General features: G+C 45.8%; 1 protein-coding gene across 1 annotated transcript in view; it reads right to left on the bottom strand.

Annotated features, from left to right (window-relative positions):
* Positions 1-18,716, bottom strand: part of PAPPA (pappalysin 1) — a 221,626-nt gene that overhangs the window by 46,327 nt on the left and 156,583 nt on the right. The window contains exons 14-16 of the mRNA XM_044992846.1: positions 16,376-16,544; positions 5,092-5,275; positions 410-620 (exon numbers count right to left, since the gene is read on the bottom strand). Of these exons, the coding sequence (XP_044848781.1) occupies positions 410-620; positions 5,092-5,275; positions 16,376-16,544 (564 nt within the window). The remainder of the gene's footprint in view (positions 1-409; positions 621-5,091; positions 5,276-16,375; positions 16,545-18,716) is intronic.

Here is an 18,716-nt window from a genome sequence, read left to right as displayed (position 1 = left end):
GTTCGGATGTGAATATGGGTATTTGTATGAAGAACGACCACTCCCCAAACATTTGGATGAACAAAAGTACGTTCGGGAATAATGAATAAAAATGGCATGAATATGGTTGAACCAAACAGCTGTTTGGAATCTGAGCAAATGGCTCCAAACATTGTTTTTACTGTATACAGCAAACTTTGTTTGGAATTAGGGTTCTCATCCCTAATTCCATACACCTGGGATATCCTCTATAACCCTTCTCCTTTCTGGAATCTTTGATAATGTGTTGCTCACAACTGCTGGCGTATGTGGGTTGCCCCACAATATTCCCCGCTACTCACACAATACACTAGTACCCACAGGTCTTCCTCCCCTGAATTTTTTTAACCCATGTCTCTCTGGAATACATTGGTGTTACTGTTTTACTTACTTCTTTGCTTTCCTGGAGGAGCCAGGAACATGGTAACCCGGTTTGCATTTGTACTTGCAAAAGGAGCCCACTTTGTGCTTATCTTCACGGCAACGGGCAGTCTGAAGATCTGCATTGGGAACTAGAGATGGAGCTCGACACATCAGCTCACAAAGGGCCTCGGGGAAGGACCACAGCCCGTCTTCCATACACGTCAAGTTGCTGTTGTTTCCTGGAGAGGACAGTGGACAGGGTTAATAAAATCAGGCATGGCTATTTTGTTAGGGTATCATAACCCATAGAACAGATCAAAAGATTCCTTGATTTGCATGTCAAAGTGAGCTATGTATATTTTCTGCTTTTGTCTTCTATGTATTCTACCTTTAAATAACTAAGAACTCCGCTGTCCACGGAGACAAGGTAGCCATTCTGTGCTCTTTTCAGGGAAGGCTGTGTCACAAGAGACACACAAGAGACATACTGTCTGCTCTTGCATGGATACTTTACCTTTGTTCTTTCCTGTTCTGTTGTTTCTCTTAATCTAAATAAAACAAAAAGGTCTTTTCTGTTTGAAAATATCCATGCATGGAAAGTCTGCTTGCTTGTTTGCAAAACCATTCGTGAGCTACCCCAACACACACACACACACCCCCACCATGGCACCAACATGGTGTTGCTGCCATCCTTTCACTCTGCTTGGGTGTGATACCCTTTCTCCCTACCTTGTGTCTGTCCTGTCTATTTAGGCTGGAGGTGTTGGAGGCTAGGGACCATCTGTATTGCATTACAATTCCTAACACAATGGGTTGGTCCTTTGGCACTACTACTTGAACATGATTATCTTTATTATTATTATTAATAACAGCTAAAGTGTTGTTTTCCTTTGGAAGCTTGGTTGGCCAATATCTGAAAGGTAAAAGATACAGTAGGACACATTCATCCCTGGCGTAGCTTGGCTGATTTCACTGGAGTTACACCAGGATGAATCAGGCTCAGTATGTTTTGTATTTCTTTGTCATTTCATGTTGCATGTAAGAAGGGAACAAGCATAGTCTAAAAAAAAAAATCCCTCAGCTGTGAGCCAATAACCATTCGAAGACCTAATAGTCAATCAGCCCCCCCCAATCCAGTGCTGCAGAAACAGTGTGGGGAGCTTCACTCATGTTGACAAGTTCCAAACTGAGTCCCATAGGGTCTTTCTCATCTGGAAGGTTGAGAGCTGTGACATGAGATGTCAAAGCTGAGATTCAGAGAGAGGAAAAATGGAGGAATCCCTAGAGCACAGCAAGGCACGCAGAGAAGCCCTCCTCCGTCATTAAACCATCGGTGGCTTTTTTTCTTCCCTTCATAATTGTGGCTGATTGCTGAGGTATTTTTATGAAATCCAAAGCTTTTTCCTATAGCACCAGCCCGCTTCTCTTGTCTGACTCATGCAGCGGTTCTGCAGTCCTGCACTGGTGAGACCATGCTTGCTACTGCACAGTGATGAACTGTGACATTACAAACAGCAGCTTCCATGACATCAGTGATTGAATTAGGTCTGAGTCATTCAGCTTCCATCCTCCAGAAGCTCAGTGGCAAAGCCTATTAGTCACCATCTGTGACTGTGCAACAAATGATTTCTTTATCACAGTGGTCCCCAAACTGTGGGGCGTGCCCCCCCTAAGAGGGCACAGAGGAAGGTTTGGGGGGCATGAGGAGGGGCCCGGACCAGCCCCCACAGGGGACAGGGAGAGACCACCACACAGCCCAGCTCTGGCTGCATCCACAGCTCCACTCCACCCCTTCTTCTGCTCCCAGGCCAGCTCTGCCCTCATTCCCCCTCTGCCCCTGCCTCTAGCCCCAGCTCCTCCCCAATCCCCACATCTGCCTTCAGCCCAAGCTCCTCTGCAGTGGGGGTGGGGTGCGGACAGATTCCATTACTGATGTGGGGGTGACAGGAAAAGTTTGGGCACCACCGTATTGCTTTGATAGCTACACTCCAAAAGTACAATGATACTAGAGACCACAGCTGAGCAAACCAAGGGCCAGTGTCCATCAGCCTAGCTCCACTGTGTTCACCAGTTGAAGATCCGGTCACTTGGGACTTATTTTATTCTGCAGCGTTTAGTGTGACCATTTTCACCTTTTGTGCTGGACAAATGTGCAGCCCTTGAATTTGAATAAAATAGCGACTGTCACATTTAAAACTAAGCCCACTATTCCCCCGCCGCAGTTGTTTCCAATTAGATGCCACCTTCCTCTTGGAGAGGATCCCATGTTAGTGCAAAGTAATAATAAAAAAGACATTTTGATAAAAATAGGATGATTTATAACAACATGGGGAAACTCACGCCTTTGGAGCAGCTTTATCTTTTACTATGGAAGCGTTGGTTGTGGCAATGTAGTTAAGGCTGAGCTGAGTTTTGCACTTAAAGCAGGAATTCAACAATTTTGTCATGAAGAATTTAGTCTAGCCTCCCACAAAATTAAGGGTATTTCATGTACCTCATCTGGAATGCAGAATTAGCACTACCAGATGAGCTGACATCATACATACAAAAGAGCCTTGACTCTCTTGGGTACCTAAATATACAGTAACGTTAGGGATTAATTCAGTGTTGGTGGGTGACAAGTCAACTCGCCTTCAAGTTAGCAATGCTTTCCTGCTGTATTGACAGGATCAGACCAGGCAGTGGTGAGAAGGGTAGAGATTGCAGTGGTGAGGACTCCAGAAGCAGCAGGAAGTTGAGATAGGCACTCATCAGGGAAAGGAAGGCAGTAACAGGAGGAAAGAAAGGAGCAGAATGTGTTACTTTGGAGAGTAACATTTCGTAGACCCAGGCAGGGAAGGCAGAAGAGAAGGGGACAGGGTGGGATGTCCTGAGACCTGGGAAGGAGGATGGTAGCAGGAGAGAAGAGGATCAGGAAAAGATCCCTCAGAGAATTGAGTGTGCACCAATGGATGGTGGGAGGCGGGAGGCTGAAGTCTTCTGCTGCCATTAAAAATAAAGGAAAGGAGCATAAAGGGGAGACTGGAATAGGAAACAGAGGAGATACGGGAAGGAAGAAGACAGAGCAAGGAAACATGCCCCATTTGGGCACTGACAACATTTCAAGGGGCAGATCCTCAGCTGTGCTTCAATCAGTGTGTCCAGTTAACTCTGGGATGTTAAAGCCCGGGGACCATTATGTCCAGTGCATCATCTTAGACTGTGAGATGAGCTGGGCCAAAATCATAAGCTCTGAACTCTCCAAAGTTCAGATGCAGTGTTTTGATTGGGTTTCATCCAATGAAGTTCCTTAAAGTCTGAAGGAGTTGAGAGATAGAATCGCCACTTGGGTCCACCCCTAATTTATGAATGATCAAAGTCACATGCTGTGCTTGATGGGGACAGGAAGGAAAAAGTAAAAGATGGAGCTGAGATCACATCTGGAACATCTGCTCCAGTGATCCATCTAGCAGCACCCCCCTCACAGGGGTGCGGACGCAAAGGCAGATCTAATCTGTGAACAAGAGAGACGAATCCTGAGATTCCCAAATGTTCTATATTGCCACAGGGTCAAATCTTGAAAGCTTCTGAACATCAGCAGTTCCTACCAAAGTTGGAAGGAGTTACAAGTGCTCAGCACCTCTTCAGGATTCAGCCCCTGCGGAACATTCTGGGTAACTTAGAGGGCTTTTAGGGGTGTGTTTGTTCCCTTCACTGTTTACTTCCAACAGTCTTGCCATCTGCTCTGAGGAATCCCCTCTCCTTCCTCATTCCAGACAAAGTCCTCTGTACAGCTTCTGGCTGCCTGGCATGTGTGAGCCTGATGACAACTTTTGAGGATTACTTTTAGAATAATAATCAATGCCCAGAGGTTTCCTTTTGCCAGGCTGGATGTTGATATTTATTCACAGTGAGTACCACTTTGCTAGTTCACTAGGAGTCAACGGGACCACTTGTGGAATAAGGTGCTATTCGACATGAGTAAAGGTGTCAGAAACTGGCCCTTGATCTGTACTCTCCTCACGTAGCTCAGCATGAACAAACAAAGTGCTCCCAGCTACATAAGTCACAGCTCTCCCAAGAGATGGGGATGAGACTCATGCTGGTGCTGGAGCAACATTTTCAAAAGTGCCCAAGTGACTTAGGCGCCAATGTCCCATTTTCAAAAGTGACACAGGAATTTAGGAGCTCGAGTCCCATTGAATTTCACTGAGATTTAGACTCCTAAGTTTCCATGTGATTTTAAAAAATGGGACTTAAGCTCCTAAGTAACTTAGGCATTTTGAAAATTCCACCCTATGTCTATTAACACCTTCCCCTGACTCTCCCCACACAGCCCAGGAAGAGCTGTTAGCTTTACATTTCATTGATGGCATTAAATATCCTCTTCTCCCTCCTAGCGAGGGGAGCCAACCTGGAGGAGTCACTGCTCTGATTCTATTTATTCCTATTACTTTTTAAAATTTTGATTTTATGGAGGCAATTTTAGCTTTCATTATAGTTCCCAGCCCACAGTCATCAAGGGACAAGGTATTAAATAAACCCTCCCAACATACAGAAAGAGGAGGGGAAATTAACTTCCAGCATAAAGAAAACCTGGTGGGTAACTTTCTGCCCTCATTCTTTTTCATGCTTCAACCCCATGGAATAATAGAAATAATATTAATAATAATGACTCGTCTGTGTCTTCTACAGACTGAACCTTAACTTGCGGCAAAATGCCCTCCATACCTTTCAGCAGGGCCGGAGGTCGGCAACTGAAAGAGCATTTCTTTCCAAAGGTGGTACCCTCGCTGCAGTTGAATGTGGCTGGGTAGACATGGTACTGGTCTGGGATGCCGCAATCCACTGGTTCACAGGCCACCTGTTTGTTCCATTTCCCATCTGTGCAAGTCACGGTGATGCTGGACTCCAGCTGAAAGAGACACATGGCCAAAGACATGACAACCAGCAGGGGAAAGATCAAACCTAAGCATAACCAAATAGCTGCCAGTACCCACTAAGAGCCACCCACAGCCTAACCACTGCTCATGTTTGCTATCCTATCAGGTCTCACAAGCCAATCATTGAGCCTGATCATCAGCGCTTGGGTTGGAGGCTTCGGAAAAGCATCGAGATGTTAAGGAAATGGTGTGAGTGAGTCAGTAGGGGATATTTTCCCCTCTGAGTTAGCACCAAACCAGTGCCCCCGAAGTGCTGTGTTGCTGGTGATGGGACTTCGAAGGGAAATCCTTATAACCTGTGGTTGTTACAGAATCTTTGGTGATTTTTCTACTACTAGGATGTTAACCCTTGATCCGGCTGAATGTAAACTGGAGTTATTCCTGTTTGCCAACTTCAACTCACTCTCCAGTTTCCACCGGATGTGAATCTCTTCTTCACTTCCACTTCTTAGGTACGGCTGTATGTGCTGTGAAACAGCTGCTGTGCCTGACCCAGGACAAGGCTGCATATCAAGCTGTAAGGTGCTCTGGCACCCAAGGTCCTGCACGTTGTGTTCCATTTCCTGGAGATGCTCACAGTTACTCTAATAACACTGTCATCCATTAACTCTGGCTATTATCATTTACTTGTACTACGGCAGGACGTAGCGACGCCAAATGGAATCAGGGCCCCACTGTGGCAGGCACTGGACATGCCCATAGTGAGAGACAAGGCCATATTATTATCCCCATTTCTTAGATGGGGGAACAGAGGCACAGAAAGGTCACACGTGGCAAAGTGTGTACAGAGCTTCGGTGGCAAAGCTGGAAATTCAGCTCAGATCTCCTGAATGCCACCTAGTGCCTGGGCCACAAGGCCATCCTGTAGTGGCTTGCAGGAATGTCCCGCAGAGACGCATCCAGAAACCCTAGATTGCAGAGAAGACAGAAAGTGAGGGAGCCATCCTTCCATTGCTAAAATTATGAATTTACTACAAAGTACAGACAGATAGGGGTGAAAACAACAGAACAAATAACACAGCCAATATTTTAATTTTTTTTTAAAAGCAACATGGTTAGAAGCCAGTGAAGGCCATTTCAAGAGCATGACTCCTTCCGGGGGAACAGAGAGTGGGATGGAGAGGAGAAAGAAGAGAGATGTAAGAGACCAAAGAGCAAGAGGTAGCTAGAGCAGGAAAGAAAAGATACCTGCACAAATCTGCCTGAACTGTAGCAGCCCTGTCCCTCTAGGGGATATTTTATTCAGGGCTGGCACGGTCACAGGAGATTTGCAATGCCAAGCATTGATCTGGGTTTATAAAAGCAAGGGAAATTTTTCTAGCACACATCAAAGGGACCTGGAATTCCCTTTTGCCAAAACACCCTAATGGTTTCAACAGAAGTTCGAACCTGTCTCCCTTTGATATATGGTTGTATTCAGAATGGAAAAAGCAGTCCCACAGACTGGAGACTTCCCAAGTGGCCACAAAACCCCTTTTCCAGGTCACCAAGTTTCTTTAAATAGGAAGCACTGTTGACAAAAACAAACCAAACCAAAACAAATTCCTATTGATCTGGAGCGTAACATCCATGGAGAGCCTAAGGCAAAGTGACATTATGGACATCACTTTCAGAGGATGTGTTTCCTAGGGACTTTATCCTCGTTGCTTTCCAAATTGTCTGCACCATTTTTTAATTGCTTATAGACTGCAGACAGAAAGTTACTTGGAGATGTCTGTACTATAGGAAAGTTGTTTTACGGTGTGAGATTCCATAGAAGAAAAGTGAAGAGATGAATGTTCAGGTATGTAACATCCTCACACACCCCTCTTGCCTCTTCTGGTCCAGCCCTTAGAGCGGAAGTAGAAATTGGGCATTTCTCAACCACTGAGATTTCCATTATTTCAATGGACAACACGTGGGTTAGTGAAGGAGTTCAGGGCCTGATTCAGAGGCTGAGTAACTACAGCTCCCATTCCATGTTTCAGTCAGAGTGAGTAAATCAGGCCTTTCATCTCTATAGACCAGGGAGACATCACATGTAGTCTTCCCTGCTACCACAATGCAGCATGTGGTTTTGCACTCCAGGCTGCGTGGCTCCATGGTGAGCGGAAGCCACTGTTTCCCATAAGAAACATTATTATTATCTGCTAATTTCCATAGAACCTATGGCCATGGCTGCTCGGCACGTCAATTTCAGAGATTAAAACACAAAATAAAAGCTGTCAATCAAATGCCTAACCAAATACATGCCTCTTGCACTGTGCCCTGAAGGACACTAGACTCAGGCTCTGACAGAAGGCACAGGGAAGCGAATCCCAAAGGAGTCAGCTCAGGAATCCCAGCTGCTGGGTATGGGGTGTTCTAATTTAGTAACCAACTTCAAGAACTTCCCAGTTGCCCTTTGCTTCTGGGAGCGGCTATAGAGGAAGAGACAGCCTCTCCAATAGAATCATAGACATGGAGGGCTAGAAAGGACCTCGAGAGGTCATCAAGTCCTGGCCCCTGTGCTGTGGCAGGACCAAGAAAGCCTAGACTATCCCTGACAGGTGTTTTTCCAACCTGTTCTTAAAAACCTCCGCTGATGGGGATTCCACAACCTCCCTGGGAAGCCAATGCCACAGCTTAACTCCCCTGATAGTTAGAAAGTTTTTCCTAATATCTAACCTAAATCTCCTTCACTGCGGATTAACTTCTTGTCCTAGTTTCAGTGGACACAGAGAACAACTGATCACTGTCCACTTTATAACAGCCCTTAACATATTGGAAGACTGTTATCAGGTCCCCGCTCGATCTTCTTTCCTTAAGACTAAACATTCCCATTTTTTCCCCTTTCCTCAGAGGTCACATGTTCTAAGCCTTTCATCATTTTTGTTGCTCTCCTCTGGACTCGCTCCAATTCATCCTCATCTTTCCTAAAATGTGGCACCCAGAACTGGACACAGGACTCAAGCTGAGACCTCTCTAGTGTCCAGTAGAGCAGGACAATTATGTAGTGTAGCTTGCACATGACCGGCCTGAAAAGGATTAATGTGGCTCACAGGGGGTTAAGTAACCCAACAGGCCACACCTGAGGGAGACTTAGGCTTGATAAGGATGGAGTCCAGCTGAGCAGGGAGCAGGTGGGGCTAGAATAAAGCCAGGAAGTATGCAACAGACAGGGGGCTGTAGTGAGGAACCCTGCAGTCACTCTCTGGGCTTACAGAGGGAAAGGAGGAGACAGAGGCCCTGGGATCCTGGCCCTGAAGGATGGGTTACCCGAAAGGGTGGTGGAGCAGAAAACTGATGGGGTGGAGTAGGAAAAGATTTGGGATGGTACAGACGTTGGTCGCTGATTCCAGGATTCCTAAGCTGGAACCTGGAGTAGTGGGTGGGCCCGGGTTCTCTTACCAGCCATTGGGGAAGTTTCATTGCCTTGGATTGGAGGACTGCTGGGTAGGACACCGGATCAGTCAGTCCAGTGAGACTGACTCTCTGGAAGGGGGAAAACGCAGTGACCTGGCTGGAGTGCCAAGCCATGAAGAGGGAGTATCCTGCCTCACAAGGAGGAAGCACTGCAACTCCTGGAACATGACAAGAACTGTAGCATGAGCAGGACACAGAAGGGGGCATCAGATTGGGCAGCACTATTCCCCAGACACAGCCGCAAGGAGGTACCCCAGTGATGAGTAGTGTAACCCATGACAATCCCCCAGAATATTAGCCTTTTTTTCCACAACTGCATCACATTGTGGAGTCGTATTCAATTTGTGATACGCTATAACCCCCCAGATCCTTTTCAGCAATCTGACCACCTTGCCATTTATCCCCCATTTTGTAGTTGTGCATTTGATTTTTGTTAGTGTAGTACTTTGCGATTGTCTTTGTTCAATTTCATTTTGTTGATTTTCAGACCAATTCTCCAATTTGTCAAGGTTGTTCTGAATTCCAATCCTGTCCTCCAAGTGCTTGCAACCCCTCCCAGCTTGGTGTCATCCACAAATTTTAGAAGCATGCTCTCCACTCTATTATCCAAGTCATGAATAAAAATACTGAATAGTACCGGACCCAGGACTGACTCCTCCATGACTCCACTCGAAACACCCTCCCAATTTGACAGTGAATCATTTATAACTATTCTTGGAGTACGGTATATCAACTAATTGTGCACCCACCTCAGAGTAATTTCATCCACATCACATTTCCCTAGTTCACTCATGAGAATCTCATGTGAGACTGTGTCAAAAGCCTTACTATAATCAAGGTATATCACGTCTACTGGTTCCCCACATCTACTAGGCCAGTAAACCCATCAAAGAAGAGAAATAGGTTGGTTTGGCTTGATTTGTTCTTCAAATCCAGGGGAGGGATAGATCAGTGGTTTGAGCATTGGCCTGCTAAACCCAGGGTTGTGAGTTCAATCCTTAAGGAGGCCACTTAGGGATCTGGGGCAAAAATGGGTCCTGCTAGTGAAGGCAGGGGGCTGGACTCAATGACCTTTCAAGGTCCCATCCACTTCTAGGAGATTGGTATATCTCCAATTATTACCTAAATTTATGCTGGCTATTCCTTATAACCCTATTACTCTCTAGGTGCTTACAAACTGATTGTTCGGCAATTTCTTCCAGTACCTTTCCAGGTATTGAAGTTAGGCTGAATGGTCTGTAATTCCCCAGGTCCTCTTTGTTCCCCATTTGAAAGATAGATACTATGTATGTTTACCCTTTTCCAGCCCTCTGGGACCTCACTCATCCTCCAGAAGTTCTCAGAGATAATCACGAACAGTTCCGAGATTGCTTCCGCTAGTCCTTTAAATATGATCTAAACATTTGTTAACCCGTTCTTTCTCTACTTTGGCTGGCGTTCCGTCCCCCTTGTTGTTAATATTAATTCTGCTGAGTATTTGGTCACCGTTACCATTTTTAGTGAAGACTGAAGCCAAATGGGCATTAAACACCTCAGCCTTCTTGATGTCATCTGTGATTAGCTCTCTTCCCTGCTAAGCAGAGGATCTACACTTTCCTTTATCTTTCTCTTGGCTCCTACTGTATTTAAAGAATCTTTTCATTAACCAGGACCCAGGCCAGTCAAGGGTGTTAAAAACATTTTCCGAACACCCTGAACTGCTCCCACAAACAGGGAAATAATATAGAAACTTGAGCCCAGGTGTTATACATTTATGCAGGCCCACTCAAGAAGTAGTCAAGTGTACACTGCACTAGCTAGCAATTCCTGAAGGGCTTCAGCAGTAGTTGTGTTGTATATTAGTCGGATAGTATAGGGGCAACCAGCTGCAGCCTGTGGGAAATGGTAAGTGACTGGGTTATTGCCCTGTCGCTTAGAAGACACCACTTGCCAGCAGTGCACTTGTTCTGCACATATCGCTGCCTCTGTCCTGTATCCTGATATGGCATGATCATTCTCTGCTGTGTAACAGGAAAATTCAGTCTCTTGTTGAATTTGGCCCTAGGCTTCCCTCCAGTGGAACTTCCCCAGATCTGGAGGATCATCCTCTTCAGGATAAGAAGAATCACTAGAATACTTCAAACCCTTCAGCCAGTGCACATCATAATCAAAAGGCGGTTCCACTGTAGAAAAAATAACATAACAGAGTGTGCGATCATTGGCTTCTCAAGCCATTTGTTCCCTAAATTGTATGGTGGGGGCTCTTGGTTTTCAAGGTCATTGATACTGTACTCTTTAAAGCATCTACCATCATTACTTGAATGAATACTGAAACGCACATACCTTTGTGGCAGAACATTACAGGCATGGCTTTCAGGAAAGGAAAGTGAAAGCTAACTTATTCCTTTCAATGTGCAGGGAGAATTTAGATTGCCAGAGTTAGAGTAAATGAATCCAGGGAGCCAGCATTCACAGCCCTCTTTCTGCAAAATGTGCTAAGGCTCTGTGAAGGCCACAGGTGGCCAGGACCTCATCCAAAAGATAGCAGATCCAGCAGCAGAGCATTCCTTAATTCCACAGTGAGTCATTAATCAGTGCTGCCTCAGAGGGAGCAGCACCACCCCCTGAATCATCAGCTGCATCATAGCCAGAAGCACCCATGATTTCCCTTGCAGCTCTCCCATTAAAGTACTGACCAGGCACAAGCCTGCTTAGCTGGTGAGACTTGTTAAGTCCACACAGCCCAAGGCAGCACCTGTGCAGCACTTGGCTTTCGCCTGGGGTTTATTAGCTGTCACTTTGGGCACTTTGTGTTGCTCTGACTGGCATCCCCAGCACCTGCTTCCCTCACTCCTCTGCCTTCCAAAACAAGCCTTACATAGGAAGAGACTGAAAAAAAAGAAATACAGTCACCCAGTGTCTGGTGCAGATTAAAGGAACTAAAACTCAGCCAGTGTCATAAAAGTTGTTTCCTGGGACTTCTGACAGCTTGTGAGAATCCCCGTCCCCGTCCCTCTGCCCGAGATCTGTCTGCTCCTTCTTCGAGAGCCATTTCACGTGTGAAGTTTCCTCTCTTTAAAAATGAACAGCTGTGTGCTCTCCTCTAAGTACTCTTCCACTGCTGCCCACTTACTGTGCCGCTAATTGAACCCACATGAACTGTGCTTTCTTTGCCTGGCATGATTGATGATGCCTTTGCACAATACTAAGGAGCTGCTGGGTTTTAAGTAATACCTCGCAACCACAGCAGCAGCGGCATCCAGAAGGAGAGATGACAAGAAATAACCAGGCGACTGGGGCTTTTAGGGAAGGAAGGACAAAAAAGGGGATGGGGGAAGAGGAGAAAGGTAATGAAAGAAGAAGAGAGGAGAGAGGAAAAGAAGAACAAGAGAGATGAAGATGGGACCAAATGAAATATGGCTAGAGGAAGAAACGGATGTAATGGGTAATTTAAAACAGCCCTATGTGGGAAAAGGTGCATTGAGAATTTAGCCCCCATCAGCACCCAGAGCTTCTTTTGTCGTTGATATGGTTAGGTGAGGCTGAGAGACAGTTACAGTAAATAGCCACTGCACTGCTGCACCTCTGTTTACTGAACATGGCTTCGCTGTATTCAGGGTTCTGTCACCTCACGGAGCTTGCCCTTAGATGCCCCCCTCCTCAATAGAGCACTGGTTGAATGGAAACGATTCAGAAAAGGGCAACAGAAATGATTAGGGGTCTGGCATGGCTTCCGTATGAGGAGAGATTAATAAGACTGGGACTTTTCAGCTTGGAAAAGAGACGGCTAAGGGGAGATATGATTAAGGTCTATAAAATCATGACTAGTGTACAGAAAGTAGATAGGGAAGTGTTGTTTACTCCTTCTCATAACACAAGAACTAGGGGTCAACAAATGAAATGAATAGGCAGTAGGTTTAAAACAAACAAAAGGACGTATTTCTTCACACAACGCACAGTTAACCTGTGGAACTCCTTGCCAGAGGATGTTGTGAAGGCCAAGACCATAACAGGGTTCAAAAAAGAACTAGATAAATTCATGGAGGATAGGTCCATCAATGGCTATTAGGATGGGCAGGAATGGTGTCCCTAGCCTCTGTTTGCAAGAAGGATGGATCACTTGATGATTACCTGTTGTGTTCAATCCCTCTGGGGCACCTGGCATTGGCCACTGTCGGAAGACAGGATACTGGGCTATATGGATCTTTGGTTTGACCCAGTAGAGCCATTCTTACGTTCTTATCTTCATGTCCCAGGAATGGGTAAGGACTGGGACTCAACACAGACCCAAAGGCTGAACAGTTTTTAGCCACTGAGATGGAGATATTTTAGAAGTGCCTAAGGGATGATAGAGATTGACTTTCAATGGTACTTGTGCTCCTAAATCTTTTTTTTTTTTTAAATCTGCCCCGGAATTCTCTCTGTTCAGTCCCTAAAAAAGCCTCACCTTAAAACGTCTATGAGAAATTCAGCTCTGGAGCTGAAATCAGGGTGTGATCGTCAATCATTTTCATCAGCATGGCAGTCCACACTGTCCCTCCCACCAAGAAAGCTATAGATCTTCACAACTCTCTTTCAGATGCCTGATTTCCTTCCCTAGCCAACATTATGGAATATCAGCTTGTGCAAAACTGCTTTCCTTCTCCCTTTCTCCAGTTTCCTTCAGCTGAACACGAGGAGCATGTTTCCAGTTCTGCACAAAACCCACTGTGCAAATACAGAGGTTCCATCCAGGGCAAAAAAGGCCATTGGTTATTGATAGTCAACAATCCATACATCCTATTTTACTTCCGAACTACTGTCATCAGAAGAGAAACTGGAAGTTGGGAAGCAACTGAGGGAGGACAAAAATAAATAAAAGGAATTGAAACCATGATAATTACATTCCAGGATTTCTCAGAGATTTTATTTCTTGTGTGAAAATAACCCACATTCCAGCCTGAAGCACCTGACTGCAATGGAATAAAAAACCCCTGTGCAAAGCATGGTGAGATCTCCTAAGCACATGCATAACTTTAAGCATGTGCTTAAGTGCTTTGCTGAAGAGGGGTGAACTTAAGCACATGCTTAACTCTGCTGAACTGGGGCCTCAAAGCCCACATACACACTACAATGAATGCACAGAATATAACAAAGGCAGAGAACCTTTGGCCTAGGGTGGTTTTTTGGGGGGGGCTCTTTGGGAGAAGATTGTTGAGAGCAAAGTGTGGGGTGGATCAGGGTTCGGATAAGAGCATTGTGGCAGACAGTGAATCTCCTTGGCTAGTGGAATTAACATCTCAAGTTGTGTCATATGAATCAGATCAAGTGCTGAATGCTCGGGCGGGGGGTGGGGAGGGGGGAGCACACTTTGAAACCAGGGTTCTCTGATCAAAACCATACAGTAATAATTGGCTTCAATCTTCCCCATTAGGGACTTTTCCCATTTAAGCGATATGGTGTTGGTGAAACAATTTTAGTTGTTTTATTTGCTTTGTGGATTCCTGTGTTCTCCATGTAAAGATCTAGTCCAACTATTTCCCTGGTCAGTCATTGAGGCTTGTTTGAGACTTTGTTTTCTAGTCTGCAAAAATGCTCAGCTGGAGCTAGGGTTCTGGTGCTGATGCCAATTACGATGGAAGAGGCCCAGCTCATGGGGTCCTGTATTTGTTTTGTAATTGAGTTGAAAGGGCTGACTCATTCCCCTCCACTTTGTCTCCCCCTCCTTGATCTTATGAAGAGCACAGTATTTTACAAATACAGACAAGCTCCTGAGTGTGGCTGTTTTCCTTTATATCCCCAGCAACACACGCTTGCGGCCCCTACCACAGAAAACAGTGCCCATGTGGAACACCGGAACTAAAGCACTGTCGGTCTTGCAGGCAGGACCCAAGTGGTTTTATGTAAACAGGTCTGAGAAGAGGGAACCAGTGTGTGTGTGTGTCTGGGGAGGTGGGAAGGAGAAAACGCCAAAGCTTTGCCCCCAAACTTAACATGAATCCAGAGACGTTCTGAATGTGGGAGTCGTGGGACAACTTCCCTGCCCCCACAGTCACGCTCTCCCCACAAACTGCAGGGAAAGCTGGAGGGATTTTCACAGCTCTGATGAAGTTCAGCCCCCTCTCCGGGCACTGAAAACTCATCCCTGCCTGGGGATGACTTATGCCTGGCGCTCACAAAAATCCTTCTGAAGAGCAAATAGTTTGGCTTTGGAATGCACCAGATTGTAGCAAGTGTCAGGTATTTGGGGGTGGGAGTGAGAAACAGGAGTCCAAGGAGGGTTCTCCAGGGTTTCTGCTCAAAGGTATTCGCACACACTCCACACTTCCTGTGACACACACGAACACTCTGCCATGATATCAACACACACCAGGTTTTCCAGGAACTAAGTATAAATATTTCCAGCACAAAATTAATGTAAAATTTCCTAAGTGGCGTTGCCTCCCCTTTTTGGTTTTGTTTAAGCCGGAAAACAAATGAACAGTTTCCCCCATCCCTTGCCCTCTCTGCCAACATGTGCACTTGTGGGACTGGAGGCGTATCACGATCTGAAACCCCTCCCCCCATTTTTTTTTAATCTGAAAAACCTGGATACATTTTCCCCCGTGTAGTTCATGTTTGTGCATCTCTGCACTGTCAGGTTCTGGCTGGAAGCAGACGGAATGAAATGCTGCAAAAGAGGCACGGCCTGTGACATTATCAGGCCAAGACAAAGGAGAAAACACCAGAAATCTCACCAGAAAGCTCGTGCTTGTGAGATTCACAGTTCGGTTTTGCAGACTTAAAAAGATCAGATAAGGTCAGAATAACCATCTAAACGTTTGGGTCTTTATCCACATTTCAGAAACATTTGAGGATCACCCATCATTAGAACATGTTTCTACAGAGTAAAATGGCCCCTTTCTCAAACAAGAAGACAGATAGAAGCTATAGATCTAGCTAATCTTGCTATAGCCGTTTGGCTGTTGGGAAGGAGTATACTCTACTAGCTCAAGCATAGATCTGTGGATGAGGATACCTGGATTCTATTTTCAGCCCTGACAATGACAACCTGTGTGATCTTGTGTGAGCCATTTGGCCTTTCTGTGCCTCAGTTTCTCCAACTGCAAAGGAAGGTAGTAATACTCACCCACTCGCTCTTGCATTTTATGAGGGGCAACTAAATTGTTTGTAAGGTGGTTGGAAATACTCTCATGAAAGGCTTTCTGCAATAAGACCCAACTTTTTATCATCCATGTGATGATGAAGGAACCTCCAAAGCTTTGGCGTTTCCATAGGATGACCAGACAGCAAGTGTGAAAAATCGGGACTGGGGTGGAGGGTAATAGGAGCCTATATAAGAAAAGGACCCAAAAATCGGGACTGTCCCTATAAAATCGGGACATCTGGTCACCCTAAGTTTCTATTCTGATAAGCTCTCTCAATTTAAGAACCTCCTGTGAACCTATTCCAACTTTCTGGGTCTGTAAAAGTGACCTGGAAATCGCTTGAATACAGGATTTCTTGTGACACTCCTGGTGTGTCCTACTCCTGGATCAGACCAGGAGTTGTACCATGAGAATGGGTTTTCTTATGGTCTTCCAGTATTTCTGCTGCTGAGCCTGGAAGGGACTAGGAAGTGCAGCGGTATGTTTGAAAAGGATTTGGAAATTTAGATGAAAGTGTGGGTCAGTTCCTTTTCTATCCAGACTTATTTACCCATCTCTCCTTTCGGAGACCCCCCAACACACCTGGCTCTTGATGAGGTCATCGTCTCGCTGTACTTGCAGAATGTAGCCCATCTTGCAACTCACACTGCACTGGGCACCGTTGTAGAGCTCCTCACTGGTGCAGTTCAGCACAGCATTCTCAATCTGCAGCTCCTGACAGTCCGTGGCTTCGCAGGAGTAGTGGACACAGCTAGTAAGGGAACAAGAAATGGCCCCTTTAGTTTATTTTTGCAGGACAAGGCTAGACTGACAAATGCTTCATTGGTAGGGCAGCACGTACAAGTCACACAGCTTGCATACTAAACCAATTTTGCAAAAATCATCCAGGAATAGTAGGCACCATTGTCGCACTTCCTGCTGAATGAGTGCGTGCTGGCAATGACACCTGCAGCACATTACAGATCTTGTGCATGTGAATGTGCAATGCTGGTGCAAAGGGCCAGGTTGTCAATGCTTGAGAATGACATTTGGTTTTTGTACAGGATACACAGAACACGAATGGTGTGCACTGCAGCATCTCAGGCTTCCCTTCAGTGCTCCACCAAATCTTACCACAGAAGAACCATCTTCAAGGTTTAGGGACGTTGTTCGGTCTCCAGGCACCATCCAATCTTTGGTCACTGCTGAAATTACAAGTGTCAGCTCATGCCAGTGTTTTTGTGATACCGACACCTGTTTTTGGGGAACTGGATTGAGACTAACACACTCAGGTCACAAAGAACACAACTCCAGGTATGTAGCTAGCGATAAGCTCTTATCAGTTAGAACAAGCTCAGTACTATGCTGTCTTTTCAGATCACTCCAGTTTCTGCCTTCCTGTCCACAAAGCGTTTGAACAGATGGAACCTCTCTGTTTCCTCACAGGAAGTGATATTAATATTTAAAACAATTTGCAAAATAATGATTGTTTTTAAATGACACATAGAAGATTGTGTGCAGCAAAGTCTTTCAGTCTATGATAACCCAGACATAACAACTACTGAAAACTTATCCAGCTCAGAAACCTGAGCATTTACCCAGTGGTTCTCTATTTACTATTGTGGGCTGCACATGCAGCTCTTTCTGTGTTTCGTGGGCCGCATCCACACAGTAGATATACTACCTGTATGGCCCTGAGGATGTCACATGGGCTACAGCTGGGGGCTGATTCGGCTGCAAGCGGCTCCCGGTTTGAGAAACAATGATTTACATGATATTGTTACATGGCCAAAATGTTGTATGGACACTAAGTCTGGGGTTCTCAGCCTTTTTCTTTTCGACCCCCCCCCGCCCCCACACAACGTCCTATAAAAACGCCACGGCCCACTTGTGCCGCAATAACTGGTTTTCTGCATCTAAAAGGGGGTAGCAACCAGGGCAACTGCCTGGGGTCCCATGTCCGTGAAGCTACATTGCTCAGGCTTTGGCTTCAGCCCCAGGTTCTGGCTGAAGCTCAGGTCCCTGGGCTTCAGCCCCATGCGATGGGGGTTCAGCTTTCTACCCTGGGCCCCAGTGAGTCTAATGCTGGCCCTGCTTGGCGGCCCCCCCCCGAAACTTGCTCGTGGCCCCCCCAGGGACCCCGACCCCTGGTTGAGAACCCCTGCACTAAGTAACTACCTCATGATATCCTTGTGAGGAAGCTGGGTCAGGGCAATTAATCCCATTTTAGAGTTGGGGAAGGAGATACAGAAAGGGGAAATGACTCGCCCAAAGCCACACCGTGAGTCAGAGGTGGAGCCAGGTTTAGAACTTGGGACATACTGAGTCGCAAATCAGCCTTGGACACAGTCTTCTGTCCCTGTATCAAATCATTTCTCTTCCAACTAGGAAATAACCCGACCTGGGAAGTAACCTACTCTTGGAATTCAACCATTCCTTGCCTCTTGGAAGCCCTTCACTGGAATGAGTTGGGCTGCTTATATCCTCTGCATTCAGACGGACTCCATGGGCCCAATTCCCAGCCCTTTCTACTAGGTTGATGCTGCCCAACCTGAGTAAGGTGGCAGCATCTGAAAGATGCCTCCACAATTCCCACTTAGGACCAAACTCACAACGAATAGTATTTTACTCCATAAGCAGTCCAACTGAAATCTCTGATACTGAGAGTCTCTTTTAGAAGCATTCCCTCAACTAGTCCTAGAGGCAGGCACCGTTACTTAAAATTGAGCTGCATCTTACTTTGCAAGTAGTCTTGTTGACATGAGTGGAACTAATTACTGAAAGGGTTCCACTTAACATTCATAAGGTCTGTCGAATTTGGCCACTAAAGGGGAATGGATATTGAATATGATGTCTTGTCCAATCCTCATTACACATTCCAACTACACCTGTGCATTGAGGCTAATTGTTATTTTGTTTTCCTCCATTTTTGGACAGTGATATT

This window comes from Mauremys mutica, chromosome 18, assembly GCF_020497125.1.
Source record: "Mauremys mutica isolate MM-2020 ecotype Southern chromosome 18, ASM2049712v1, whole genome shotgun sequence".
Lineage (NCBI taxonomy): Eukaryota > Metazoa > Chordata > Testudines > Geoemydidae > Mauremys > Mauremys mutica.
Note: the sequence above shows the minus strand (reverse complement) of the source record. Positions and strands in the feature narration are given on the sequence as shown.